General features: G+C 50.6%; 1 protein-coding gene across 1 annotated transcript; it reads left to right on the forward strand.

Annotated features, from left to right (window-relative positions):
• The first annotated feature begins 4,573 nt into the window (after nt 1-4,573).
• Nucleotides 4,574-13,733, forward strand: KRT84 (keratin 84). Its single transcript, XM_032293276.1, is given in 10 exon segments — nt 4,574-5,567; nt 6,803-7,011; nt 7,544-7,604; nt 8,307-8,402; nt 9,314-9,478; nt 9,637-9,762; nt 10,261-10,481; nt 10,950-10,981; nt 12,595-12,740; nt 12,742-13,733. Coding segments are annotated over 10 exon segments (1,983 nt in total). The 5' UTR covers nt 4,574-4,841; the 3' UTR covers nt 12,943-13,733.
• Nucleotides 13,734-14,075: the final 342 nt, after the last annotated feature.

The raw sequence follows: 14,075 nt of genomic DNA on the forward strand, positions 1-14,075 counted from the left end.
AATCTAGAAATGGCACCATGAGCAGAGGAGGGGGAGCTTGGGGTCACTGAACCTGGAAGAGGCTGTCCCAGCCACCCTGGCACCTAAGTTCAATGCCAGGCACACATTAGCAACCAATAAAGGTGTGTTAAGCAAACTGAACTAGATGTCTACCACTAGAAACGTTTTCACTCTGGACAGGTGACAGCTGTATGGGCAATGTGAGACATTGGATTAAACCTGAAAAATCATCCTTCCTGGAAGAAGTGTTAGGGGTGGGTAGAAAACAAGAAGAGGGTACTTTATCTCCCCTGGGGAGGTATACTCATCTGAGAGGGGAGAGAGGAGGGGGTACTGGCAAGGGGGGGGGCCTAGCCTCTCACACACACCCCTGCCCCCTGACCCGCCCCTGCTGGGGGACTGGCGCTTCCTTTCCCAGCAGGAGCAGGTCTCAGCATGAAAACCTCCCCAGCCGGTGCCTTTCTCCAGCTCAAACTCGTCCCCAGGCGAAACAGAAGCCCTCTGAAGCCTTCTCAGCATCTGGGCTTCCCCTAACATCCCCCTTCCCACACACACCCACCCAGCCACAGCACAAACAGGATTCCCAGAACCTCCATGCCCAACCAGGATGTCTCCCTCCCTCACACAGCCCTTCCCCTCCCTTTCCTCTGCTCAGCGTTTCTGCCTCCTCCCTGCTCCACAGATAGCATCCTGATGACCCAGCAGCCAGGCACGGTCACGCAGCCATGGAGCCTGGGCTTAGCCCTCAGGTCTCTGGAGTGACACTCAGGCTGGCTGACAACAGCAAGAAGAAACTGTTGCAACAGCAAAACCTCCCACCCAGAGTTGCCAGGGCAACTCCGCCCCCTCTCCCCACCTGCCACCCCTTAAAAAATGACTGAGGGTTGTGTTATGCATCGTCTGGCGAAATAATGCCTCCAAACTGCAAACTGCTGGTGGCGACAGCTCATCACAGAGCAGGGGTTATGCTTGACTGGTCCCAAGTACAATCATCCCCACCCTACCCAGCCTGATCAGGGTTGAGGGAAGCTGGGACACGGGACAGGAATGGCTAATGGGGTATGAGTGCATCTGTCCCTGGAGTGGGAAGGAGGTGGGTGTGGATGAGAACAGGGATGACTATGTAGAAGTGAGGGGAGGATTGTGCAAAAGAGAAGGAAAGGGATGGAGGAAAGAGCAAGGGAAAGGAATGGAGAATAGTGGCAGCTGCCAGGCACTGCACAGCGCACATCCCGGGCACTTCCCATGTAATCCTCATCATACTATGAAACAGGGAATATTCCACATTACACATGAGGAAACTGAGGCTTGGAGGTCGAACAATTTCCCCAAGGTCATTGGTATGCGATAGGGGTGGAAGGGACGACTGGCATTATTTAGAATGGCCCATGCATGTTGAAAATTGTTAATGAGCTGGTTGTATTTGGTTTTAAAGTTCTCTGCAGATAAGTTTCCCCTAGTGCCTGCACCTGTGGCAGAACCTGGCCACCACTCTGTCCTTGGTATAGCACTATCCAAAATCGTACTGCTGGTCAGTGACAAAACTGAGTTTACCCAGGTCCATCTGACTCTAAAATCAATATCCAGTCTTTTGGGTCCTCACTAGGGTTCTCTAGGAAGGGCATGCCTCCCACTCCCTTCCCCTTTCACTTCCACCAGACAGCTTCTGGTCCCCCTGCTCCAATCTCCTGGAACCCCTTGCCTGGCCTCAGAGGAGTGGGATGCTCTTTCAAGCAGCCTGGCTCAAACCCCAAGAGGCTGGAGCTGGAGGGCAAACTGGGTTGGTTCTCCTGCGAGCTATTGAGTTTCTGCTCCACCGTCCCCTCCAGGGCCATTCCTGTCCATTTGGGAACATGGAGTCTCTTTTTCCTGAAATATCTGCAAAACTAAACGCCCAAATTCCTCTTCTTTATACTCCCTGTTCCTTTCTGCTCCTGCTTTTAGCCTTTGCAGCCTCTTCCATTCACTCAACGAAACTATACAGAATGCCCCCCATGTGCCCCACTCTACTGAGCCCTGAGGACCCCGAGGAGAGCAAAATGCACAGCGGTGTCTGCCTCCTAAAGCTTCGCTCCAGCCAGTGCAAATCAATAGCAACAGGCAAATCCATGCAGGAGAGGACCTCTGATGGCTTTAAGTGCAGAAGAGTCAGGCGGGCAGGGAGGACAGGGAGCTTCCAATAGAAGCTGAGAGGATGACATATGAACAAAGTGCTGGAAGAGTGTGCAGCTATTTGAGGAAAAATGTTCCCCGCAGAGGAAACAGCAAGGGGTAAGCGTCTGAGGCAGGAGTCGTTCTGCCTGTTTAATGGACAGCCAGGATGCCCAAGTGGCTGGAGCAGAGTGAGCAGCAGGACAGGTGGAGGGGATGAGGTCAGGGAAGCGGGAGGCACGCTGCATAGTGTCTTACAGAGCATTGACTCTGAGTGGGTGGGAAACCATGGGAGGAGTTTGAGCATGGAAATGGCATGATCTGGCACGTTTTTAAAGGATCGCTCGTGGTGCTAAGAAACGTCTGAAGGGGCAAGGGAAGAAGCTGGGAGACGAGCTGGGAGTGTAGTTCAGAAGATCCTGTAGGAAGAGATGGGCCTGGGCCAGCATGGGAGTGGCGGGGTGGTGAGAAGGAGCAGGAGTCTGGGTGTATTTTGAAGGGAGAATTTGCCAATAAACTGAATGTGGGAAAAGAAAAAAAAAAAAAAAAAAGAGGACAAAAGGATGATTCCAAGATTTCTGGCCTGACCTATTGCAGACGGTGAGGTTGGCAAGTGGAACACAGTAGGAACAATTAGGAGAACAGTTTTGGTCATGAAGTCAGCCCTCTGTATCTGTGGATTCCGTATCTGTGGATTCAACCAACTGCAGATCGAAACTATTCCAAAAAAAATTGCATCTGTGCTGAACAAGTACAGACTTTTTTCTTGTCAATAGAGTATAACAACTATTTACATAGCATTTACATTGCATTAGATATATCATCCAGAGATGATTTCAAGTACACAGGAGGATGTGTGTGGGTTACATGCAAATACTACACAATTCTATATCAGAGGCTCAATGAGCATCCATGGATTTTGGTATCCATAGGGGGTCCTGCAAGAAATTCCCTGGGATACCAAGGGATGACTGTATTAAGTTTGAGATGCCGAAATGATATCCAAATAGAGATGTTGGTCAAAATATATGTGCAGCACTTAGGAGTAGGGGGGTCTGTTGTAGAGATATGCCTTGGCACTCATGAATGAATTTGGTATTTAAAGTTGCGAGTCTGTATAATATCACCAAGGCAACGAGTCTAAAGAAGAGAATAGACACACAAGGATTGAGCCCAGGGACTCTGCAGCATCTAGAGGCTGGGGATATAAGAAGGAACTGGTTAAGAAGATTGAAAAGAGTAGCAAGAAATCGAGAGACTAAAGTGTCTCAAAATCGAAAGAAGAATGTGTTTCAAGAGAACGGGCATGGTCAGCTACGTGAAATGCTGCTGCTAAGTCAAGTGAAGTGAGGGCTGAGGACAGACCATTGAATTTAACATGGAGGCAGTGGTCTTGACGAGAAGTACACACTTGTTATTTTTTTCTGCTTCGTTTCCCCCTTAGACATACAAATGATAGCTGGAAAAAGAAAATACTGCACAAATGAGCTGGATACTTCTGGTCAAAAGCACACATACCCTTCCAAGTAGAATTCCAAGCATCCCAAAGAATCTCAAGCATCCAGTCAAACATGCATTTCCCTGGGCACAGGACACACTAGAATAGAAAAGGCAAACACCAGCCTGGCTCAGGGTCCTAAGAGAGATGCAATATTGATAACAACGATAATACTCAGCTGTTGGATGTTATCTTTTGCTGGAAAGAACTTTTCATTTTTTATCCAGATGCATATTGTGTCTCTCTATCCTAACCAAAGATGCATCAATAATTCAAGGAACCTAAGCGAACAGGCCTATAAATCTGCCCTATGGTATATTTGGGGGCGAAAAATCATGTAAACTTTCCACACGTAAACTTTCCAATGCTTTGGGCTCAAATATGCCACAAAGTGCTGACTGCTGGAAGTCCTCAAGGTAAATCTCCTACTGGGCATGGTGGTGCACGCCTGCAGTCCCCACTACTCGGGAGGTGGAAGCAGGAAGATCACTTGAGCCCAGGAGTTCAAGACCAGCCTTGGGCAACATAGACTGTCACTTAAAAAATAATAATAATAATAAGATAAATTGTTCCCTACTACCATGAAGATAGAGACTATCTTTTTAATCTCTGTACCCCAAGCACCAAGCACACTGCTGGATACATAGTAGGCACTCGAAAGCTGTTGAATGAATGAATATCTCTGAGTGTCTCAAGTCACAGATGTGTCTACACTAGCCCAAATGAGCTTTACTGTAGATTCAACTCTTGCACAAACAGCCATATTGGATAAAACATGGCAGAAGTTTTTTTTGGTTATTTAATCGATCTACAGAGATGCAACAAGCTGTATTTTCCCCATATCACTTCCCACTTGGAGATGTGCAGACCACATCTCTCTTTTGCACACACCCCGACCCCTGTAGAGGGCGATGTCTTCACGGATGCATCCTTTGTGAGCCTCCTGCTGGAGCTCTCGCCATCCTAACTTTCTGGTGGTTAGCCACACTTACAGTGAAAAAACCTATTGCATTTATGACCAAACCAAATTAATGTCCCCATAATGGCAATTGTGGTGGACTTACGGGGAAAAATAGGACTATAATGTTGATGCGTTTATGTGTTTTTAATATTTATTGGTTTGCTGGTACAGCCCTCATCCTGATGAGACGAGGTGTGTCTGAGTTAACTCACCGTCAAGGAGGTTATAGGCATGAAGAGTTTCTGCCAACTACCCAAGCTCATAAATGCCTGCAAATGGCTTTTCTCGTTTTTATGGGGCCAAGCCTCAGATCACCACACACATAAAAGGGGTCCACGGGATCCACTAACCTCAGAGGGACTCCCAGCTCCAGCTCACCCGTTCTACGCTCGCTCTTTCGCTCCCAACCAGGAAGCTGCCATGTCTTGCCGCTCCTACCGAATCAGCTCTGCTCACCGGGTGGGCAACTTCAGCTCTTGCTCAGCAATGACACCGCAGAACCTGAACCGTTTCCGGGCCAGCTCCGTCTCCTGCAGGAGTGGGCCTGGCTTCCGGGGCCTTGGCAGCTTTGGTAGTCAGAGTGTCATCACCTTTGGATCGTACTCACCCCGGATGGCACCTGTAGGCCCTCGGCCCGTCCACTGTGGAGTTGGCTTCGGTGCTGGCTGTGGGATGGGTTTTGGTGATGGGAGAGGTGTTGGTCTGGGGCCCGGGGCTGGCAGCTGTGTTGGCCTGGGGTTTGGAGCTGGCAGTGGCATTGGCTATGGCTTTGGTGGCCCTGGCTTTGGCTACAGAGTTGGAGTCCCAGCAGCCCCATCCATCACAGCAGTGACTGTGAACCAGAGCCTGCTGACCCCCCTCAACCTGGAGATTGACCCCAATGCCCAGAGGGTGAAGAAAGACGAGAAGGAGCAAATCAAGACCCTCAACAACAAGTTTGCCTCCTTCATTGACAAGGTACCTATGATAGCTGAATCTCAGGGTCTAGGAATATTACAGCCAAAATGCACTAGAATGCTCTTTCCCTTAAAAAGAACTGGCTAAGTGCTGGGAAGTGACCCTGACCCCAGATCTTTCAAGTGTCTACCTAAGGCATTGCGGTATGCCTTCCGGGATGCTCTGCTGCAGAGCAAGGACAAACCGGAGGCCATGCTGTGTGGTAGGACAGACTCAGACAGTGATGACATCTTCTGGAAGACAGAGGAACCTCCAGCCAAACTTGAGGGCATCTGGACACGTGTTCCATCTGGTCACTTAGAAATGTCTCTGATACAGGCTGGAAACATTGGGACTTTAGCCAGGTGTTGGCTGATACATGTTTAAGAGGTTTTATTCTTTGAGATCCTTTTGTTCCTTTTGAAGTTTTCATAGTTTCTGAGGCTGAGTGACCTCATCTGTCCAAGCTTAGAAAAGTAGAGAATGGAGTTGAGTAATTAAAAAGAAAAAGGAATTCATACCCCCCAGATGAGGTATCAAAATTCAGCCAAGTTGCCTAGATTCAGGGAAACCGTAGGGAGTGACCCCTGGTAGTCACTGGTCTCCAGGCAGGTAAGTGGGAACAGCGATGTGGATCACCCAAAAGAACTGACATCCCACTCACCATGTCTATGTGGAGATGGAATGGCTGCATCTGAGAATGGAAGGGAACCTCTGTAAGTTTTGGTTTCTTCCTCTCTAAAATGAGGGGCTGGAGTAAAGGGTCTGTAAGTTCTCTTCCAGCTCTACACAGCTCAGCCAATGGACTATCTGAGATGCTGGGTAGGACTTACAATCAGAATTCCCACCTCTTAGTACCATATCCCACCCGAAATGTAGTTTACTCTGCTCCTCATTCTCTGCCAGGGATGGCTGGCATCAGTTTTCAGATACAGGCAAACCCCAGCTTAAACAGAATCAACCCTTCCACCTTCCTGATGAACCGGTGCACACCTTTCTTAGAGGGTAGATAAGTGAATAGTATTGAAGTGTTGTGGTTCAAAACCCCGTATTGGTATCTAGGCCTAGCTGAGCACAAGGAGGGAGTTACAACCCGCCTTTCCAGATTCTGCTGAGTTAGAGGAGGAAGGAAACTCAGTAGAGGAGAGAACGCTGTAGACACATGGTAGAGTCATAGCTGGCCATCTCAAGAACTTGGTTGAGGTGTGAACCCTCTCAAGCACTTCAAATGCCATTTCTGTGCCCTGTGTGCTTAGGTGCGGTTCCTAGAGCAGCAGAATAAGCTCCTAGAGACCAAGTGGAGCTTCCTCCAAGAGCAGAAATGTGTCAGGAGCAATCTGGAGCCACTCTTCGAGAGCTACATCACCAACTTGCGGAGGCAGCTGGAGGCGCTGGTCAGTGACCAGGCCCGGCTCCAGGCTGAGAGGAACCACCTGCAGGATGTCGTTGAGGGCTTCAAGAAGAAGTGAGTGACATCTGAGCCATACAGACCAACAACAGGCCTGGGCTAGCCCCAGGCCCCAGAATCCACCACCAAGCTCAGATGAGAGCAGCTGGAAGGATCAGGGTTGAATGGCGGTCGCCGCATCAAGCCTGGGGACAGGGGTGGTGGGTAGTGATATGTGAACAGAGAGGAGGAGGCCCTCCTGAGGAAAAAGGTGCCCATGTTCAGCATCTTTTTCAGTTGGGTCCTACTTGCTCATAGTCAAGCGCAACAATCCTAAGTCATTTCTATCAGAGGAACGTAGCAATAGACCAGGGTTTCAGATCCCAAACCCACATTAAGAAAGAGGAAGAGATTTGGAGAAACTGAGAGGCACTGGCTTATGAAAGTCATGAAGATGCGACAGAAGGGATGATGTTATATCGTGCAGATAGCAACAGGATCCCATGCTCCTGCATGGACTGAGAGGCCTCGAAAGGTTCACTGGGGAATTGGGAGTAACTGGCTCTCAGTTCAGAGTAAGAACTTGCCCTCTTAACTTTTGTCATCCCAGGTATGAAGAGGAGGTGGTATGTCGGGCCAACGCTGAGAATGAGTTTGTGGCTCTGAAGAAGGTAAGGGGGAGCCACAGGCCAGGCCAACTTCTCCTCTGGACTGGCAAATGTTCCCAAGACTCTCAAGGAAACTGCCCACACATCCCTGTGGCGTCTGGGACTACTCACACCAAGACAGTGGAACCCCAGAGATCACAAGAAATTTCCTACAAAGTTCAGGTTCAGCCTCAGATTCTTTAGAATTGCGTCACATGAAAGGAGAGGTGCCCATGTTCAGCATCTTTTTCAGCTCAGTCCTGCTTGCTCTATAGTCAATTACAACAATCCTAAGTCATTTCTATCAGAGGAGCATAGCAATAGACCAGGTTTTCAGATCCCAAACCTATGTTAAGAAAGTGGAAGTCTCCTCTGGAACTCTCTTTGCAGGCCAGCCCCAAGCCCCTTGGTTCCTCTATTAAGGACTTTGGATATAGGAATTCCTAGACCACCATGTGCTAAAATGGTATCTTGGATGACCTAAGTATCTTGGATTATCTAGATTTTCCTTGTCTCTAACTGAACATCAGAAAATGTCCAGCATCCCCTGGGGAGATGCTGACATTGTAACAGGGAGAAGAGCAAACATCACTGAGCTTTGCTTATACCCAGCAACTTTAACCAACTGTGGGAAGTGGCTGCATCTTTGCATCCATCTCCAGACCCAGGTGGGAAGGTGAAGCAGTGCACAGGAGATGAGCATTTATCCTTCTCTCTTTTATACAGGATGTGGATGCAGCTTTCATACAAAAGTCTGATCTTGAGGCCAACGTGGATACCCTAACTCAGGAAATTGACTTTCTAAAAACCCTTTACATGGAGGTAAGGGCTCATCTTCTCTAGGGCATCCAAGGGGATCCGTGCTTCGCCTGGGCTCCCTGAGGGCTTAGTCTAGGCTAGCATATTTTCAAACATTTGCTATCATATATCTTTCCTCCCACTCAAATCTGTACACCCTATATGCCAATATATCTTCAAATGGGGACGGGAAGGTGAGCAGGCTTTTCAGCAGCCTGATGCAGGTCAAACTCCTTGCATCTATGATCCAAATCCTTACTGGCCAATCTAAAGACTAGGATCTTAAAAACGTCACTTTCTGTGTACTGACCAGAAGACTGAAAAATTGATTTTCCAGGACAGGTAAGAAAAAATGTGTTTGACCTAATTAGCCAAACCAGCTGTCTTTTGCTTCATAAGCAATCTGTCCAGTGTGGTATAGACCCAGCCAGACCTGAATTGCTAGCTCTAAGCGAAAAAGGTGAGGAAAACCTCCTCTGAAACTCTCTTTGTAGGCCAGTCCCAAGCCCCTTGGTTCTTCTATTAAGGACTTTGGATATAGGAATTCCTAGACCACCATGTGCTAAAATATTGTCAGATCTCAATGGTCTGTTACCAGCACAGCCACTCTGTGGATAATCTAAGAAAAGTTTAAGCCCTAGAGTGGATCCCACTTTCTTCCATCATGTTCTTAGGTCCCCATGGTTCAATGCTCACTGAGCAAAGTCGTGTGTTAAAGGGATGTCTCTAAGTACATCATGAGAGTTCTAAAGTTAGCCTGAGATGGTTCTCAGACATGTCTTTTTCTTTATCCTCAGTTTGGATGATCTTGCTCTTTTATGAACCAATGAGTGATGCTCTCTGCCCTGAACTCCACTTCCTGGGCACCCTGTGGCAGAGTCCCAGCTACTAAATGAGACTCTGAGCACATCTGTCTCCCCAATCCTCCAACACAGGAAATCCGGTTGCTGCAGTCGCATATCTCAGAGACATCCGTCATTGTGAAGATGGACAACAGCCGTGACCTGAACCTTGATGGGATCATCGCTGAGGTCAAGGCCCAGTATGAGGAGGTGGCCAGGCGTAGCCGGGCTGATGCTGAGGCCTGGTACCAGACCAAGGTGGGCAGTGGAGGCTGGGGAAGGGATGTAGGCAGCTCTGTGGGGTAACACTCATATACAACAGAGCAGGCCCAGGGAGGTCTCAGCCCCCCAACTCAGTGGGGGCTGTGATCTTGAGCTGACCTTTGAACCCTCAAAATACCATCTTCTCTCCCCAGTATGAAGAGATGCAGGTGACAGCTGGCCAACACTGTGACAACCTGCGCAACACACGGAACGAGATCAATGAACTGACCCGCCTGATCCAGCGGCTGAAGGCAGAGATTGAGCACGCCAAGGCTCAGGTGGGCAAAGGAAAGGAGGGAAAGCCTCAGATTAGGGAGAAGCAGGGCTTCAGGCTTCGGGAACCCCCAAGTCTAATGAGGTGAGGAAGACCATCAAGACCCAGAAACAGAGGAATGGAGGCATCAGTACAGGAAGGCTTCCTGGGGGAGAAGATTGTGGAAGGGAAGGAAAGCTTCCCACATAGAAGGAAAGGGCTAGGGCAGACCCAGCCTGAAAGGTCGTGCAGAAAGAATAAGTTTACCATCTAGATGCCATAGCTCTGGGGCAGCTGAAATCAGAAGTGGCAAAGTCAGTGGAGATGGAAGCAAGAAAAGCAATGCCCCACCCCATAGTGACATCAAACTACAGGATATCTGATGCCTGGGAAAGCAGCCACCAGGGGGTCCATCCCTGCCTTGGCCCCAGGCTATGTTCCTAATAAGAGGGACACTATTTCTGACCCAACCTGGGGATGCCTGGCACTGCCAAAGCCCCCCTGCAAACTGCCTTCCCTGCAGCGTGCCAAATTGGAGACTGCAGTGGCCGAGGCAGAGCAGCAGGGTGAGGCGACCCTCAATGACGCCAAATGCAAGCTGGCAGATCTGGAGTGTGCCTTGCAGCAGGCCAAGCAGGACATGGCACGGCAGCTGCGTGAGTACCAGGAGCTGATGAACGTCAAGCTGGCCCTGGACATCGAGATCGCTACATACAGGCACCTGCTGGAGGGCGAGGAGAGCCGGTGAGTGCTCTCAGTTCGGCAAGAGAGTGGAGTCAGAGACTTGGGCATCTAGAAGGGCTAAGTGAGAGGAGGGGACAGTGAAGAACTGAGGAAATATGCAGTCTCTAGAGGTGACGATACCTTCTCTGCAAACGTTAGTTGCATTGCCCTTGTCAGGGAATTGGAAGAACGCTCTAGATCTGTGACTCTCAAATGCAAGTCTAGACAAGCTGTACCAGAATCATTGGGAGTTCTGCTTGGCTGGTTAGTTTGCTAAAATTACTACTGATACATTTCTTTAAATATTTTAATTTAATGGTTTTGGGGTAGGGTCTAGAACGTGTCGTTTTTCAATGCTCCCCAGATGTGTGTATAATCAGGGGTGAGGACCACTGGTCCACAGGTCTACTCAGACAAGAAAGCCTTTCATGGCAAATAGGTTTTCAGGAAACAGTGCATGTGAAATGACTGGTTTCTTTCGCTTTCCAGGCTCTGTGAAGGTGTTGGACCAGTAAACATATGTAAGAAACTTTTTTTTGTCTCTTCACACACTTGTCACCTCTTCAAACTTCCTTTAAACTCAGTCCACACTGGGGTCAGGGGCCTTCTGAGATGGCCAGTCTGGTCACGACAGTCAGGGGAGCTGGGACCATCTGGCCCTGGACTGGGAGCACCTCCTCAGCTGAGGTCCGAGATCTCCCCAGAGCCTGCCTTCCGCAGAGCAAAACATTCGCAAAGGTTTGCAAGGCCTCCATAGTGGAGGACAGTTAGTCCTTTTGCTTTGCGCGGACTTGTCCTTCAAGGAAACCATCTAGGGGACTTACAAGGAGTGGGAAGACCTCTGCCAGGGGAGGCTGTCATCCCCTGACGGCAGGAAACGCAGCAAGGCCTAATGGAAGTCTCCCTGCTGCTGCAGCCGAAGCATAGGCTGTACCCAAAGATGCAGGGCAGTGTGCCGGACACGGGATGCTGGGGGCACTCGCAAGGCAGACCCAGCCCCTGCTCTCTAGAAATAGAATCTTCTTGAGAAGATGAGTCCTAGCCACCATCAACCTAACCCTAGAAGGATCCCAGAGAGAAGAGCAGATATTGGCATCCCTGTTTCACCCACCCAGAGAAAATGCATGATTTACCAGAACTCACAAAGCAAACCAGAATTCAAACCCAGATTTCTGACTCCAAAAGCACAAATGAACACTGGCATATGGTGGAACCGAGTGCTAAACCGGGTGGGTCAGACAGTCAGAGCTACATGTACTCGGAGAAGAGTGTCCCTCCCCACTCCCATGGAGGCGGTGGATGGGTAGAGGAAGCCATAGGCAATGGCTTTCTGCAGGAGGTCAAGCTTGAGTGAACATTGTGGTTGGCAGGACGGATTCTGGGGATGACAAAAGGGCAGAAAAGAGTGTGTCTCTCCACGGAGAGGGCTGGGTTAGCAAGGTTTAGTTGGATTCGAGTCCTGGGTCATGGAGGTATGTCCAGGGGAGAACAGAGGGCTACAGAGCAGAGCCACCGGTCGGTCAGGAGAGAGGTGACAGGGACTAGCGTTGGAGGGAGTTTCCGTGTGCTGGGCTAGGGGACCACCAAGGGGCATAATACAATTGGAAGAGGAAAGGCCTGCCATGGCTTTATGGAAGCTACTGCTCTAGCTATCTCGATAATCCAGCTCACAACCCTACTGGACTTTTGCCATATATAAATGACAGCCAACCTATGGATGTATGCAGACATCTGGGGAATGGGCTGCATTTGTAATTTTAATCTGGATGTTTGATTTTTTTGTTTGTTTCTTTGAGACAGAGTCTTGTTCTGTTGCCAGGCTGGAGTGCAGTGACATGATCTCAGCTTACTGCCACCTCCAAACCCTTGGTTCAAGCGATTCTCCTGCCTCAGCCTCCTGAGTAGCTGGGATTACAGGCACGCGCCATCATGCTCAGCTAATTTTTGTAATTTTAGTAGAGATGGGGTTTCACCACGTTGGCCAGGATGGTCTCGATCTCCTGACCTCAAGTGATCCACCCACTTCGGCCTCCCAAGTGCTGGGATTACAGGGCGGGGCAAAGCAGGGGTAGCATGGAGGTGGAGAACTGGGCCCCGGTGTCGGCAGCCTCCCTGAAGCTTTCTTCCTCCACAGCTGTCAGCAGCTCCCGGGGCGGCCTGGTGTGCGGCTCTGAGCCTTTGGTTGCCGGCTCTACACTCTGCCGTGGCGGGGTCACCTTCTCAACCAGCAGCAGCGTCCGTGCCACCAGCGGAGTCCTGACTTCCTGTGGCCCGAGCCTGGGGGGGGGCCCGGGTCTCCCCGGCCGCTGGGAACCTGCTGAGCACTGGCACCAGGAGTGGCTCCGTGCTCGTTGGTGAGCCCTGTGCCCTCAGTGTCCCCTGCCCCCTGCCCGCAGAGCAGGGCTTCAGCAGCTGCAGTGGCAGCCGCAGCTCCAGTGTCCGCTTGGTGTCCACCACCACCTCCCGCAGGACCAAGTACTGAGAGCCCAGCCCCAGACCCGCTGCCCAGAGAAGAACCAGCTCCACGGCTCCTGCTTCTGCCCCCAGGGTGTGTGGGCTCTGGGCCTGAGGGTCTCCAGCTCCCCTTCCTGCCAGGAAGCCACCCCTCAGCTCTCCCTCCGCTGTTCTACCTGGCCCCATGTCCCCTCCGAGGATTTTTCACCGTGTAGATGCTCCATTGGCAGTTCCAGCCAAGCTGACTTCTCCCTGACTCCCAATTTCTTTCCTTTGGGTCACTCCTCTCTCTGTCAGCAACAGCATGGAGAAATGGCTCATTCACTGCAGTAACAACAATCAATCCAGTGCCCTCACCACCTGTGACTATGGTTAATTTGGAAAACGGAGCTGACTGTCTGCACTGCAGGCATCCTTAAGTCCACATCCTTCACTTCCTTCCTCTTCCTTTCCCTGGCAGGAGAAGGTTCTTTCCTTCTCTCTCTGATTGATTCAGAGGATCCCAGTCCTTGGTGGCCCCAGGCTCCCTAAGCCCCGAGGTGGCTCCTCTTCCAGTGCCTTCTGTCCTGCTGTTTCTCTTCCTGGGTTGTTGGTATAACTCCGGCATGTGAGTCCACAAGGTGGGGTGCAGGCAGAGAGGCGGGCTCTGCAACGCTCCCCGTACTCCTGCCCCTGCTCATGGTGTGAGGCCCAGCCCTGTCCGCTGCAGGGTTGTGTCTGCAAGCTCCAAGGAGGCCTGGGGGCCAGGTGGGGTGGGGTGCCTGTGTGTACTGCTCTTTGTGTTTCTGGGTTTTCAATAAACTTGCCAAGCTCACTTCACAGGGACTCTGGCCTCTCCTTCTGGGTCACACTGGGGTTGGGGTAGCTGCCTCCTAGACTCCACCAGATCACAGCCTGCCCAGCTGAGGAGGGACAGAGACTGGTGTCCTGGGCACGGGGGAGGCACCGAGGAAAGAGGGCCCAGACCCTTCCCTGGAGGGGCTCATAGTTCTGCAGGGCATAGGAGAAGTAGCAAAGGGCTCCAAAAACAAGTGTCAGCCAGCCCACTGCCTACTTCCCCCCACCACCGGGAGTAGCCTTGTGCTCAGAGGCACCTTCCCCTGACCAAAGTGAGCCCTATTGTTCCCCAGGTCTCACTCAACCTCTGTTCCTCCAGGACCC

This window comes from Sapajus apella, unplaced genomic scaffold (genome assembly GCF_009761245.1).
Source record: "Sapajus apella isolate SASKATOON/1434 unplaced genomic scaffold, GSC_monkey_1.0 scaffold2, whole genome shotgun sequence".
In the NCBI taxonomy this organism is placed as follows: Eukaryota; Metazoa; Chordata; class Mammalia; order Primates; family Cebidae; genus Sapajus; species Sapajus apella.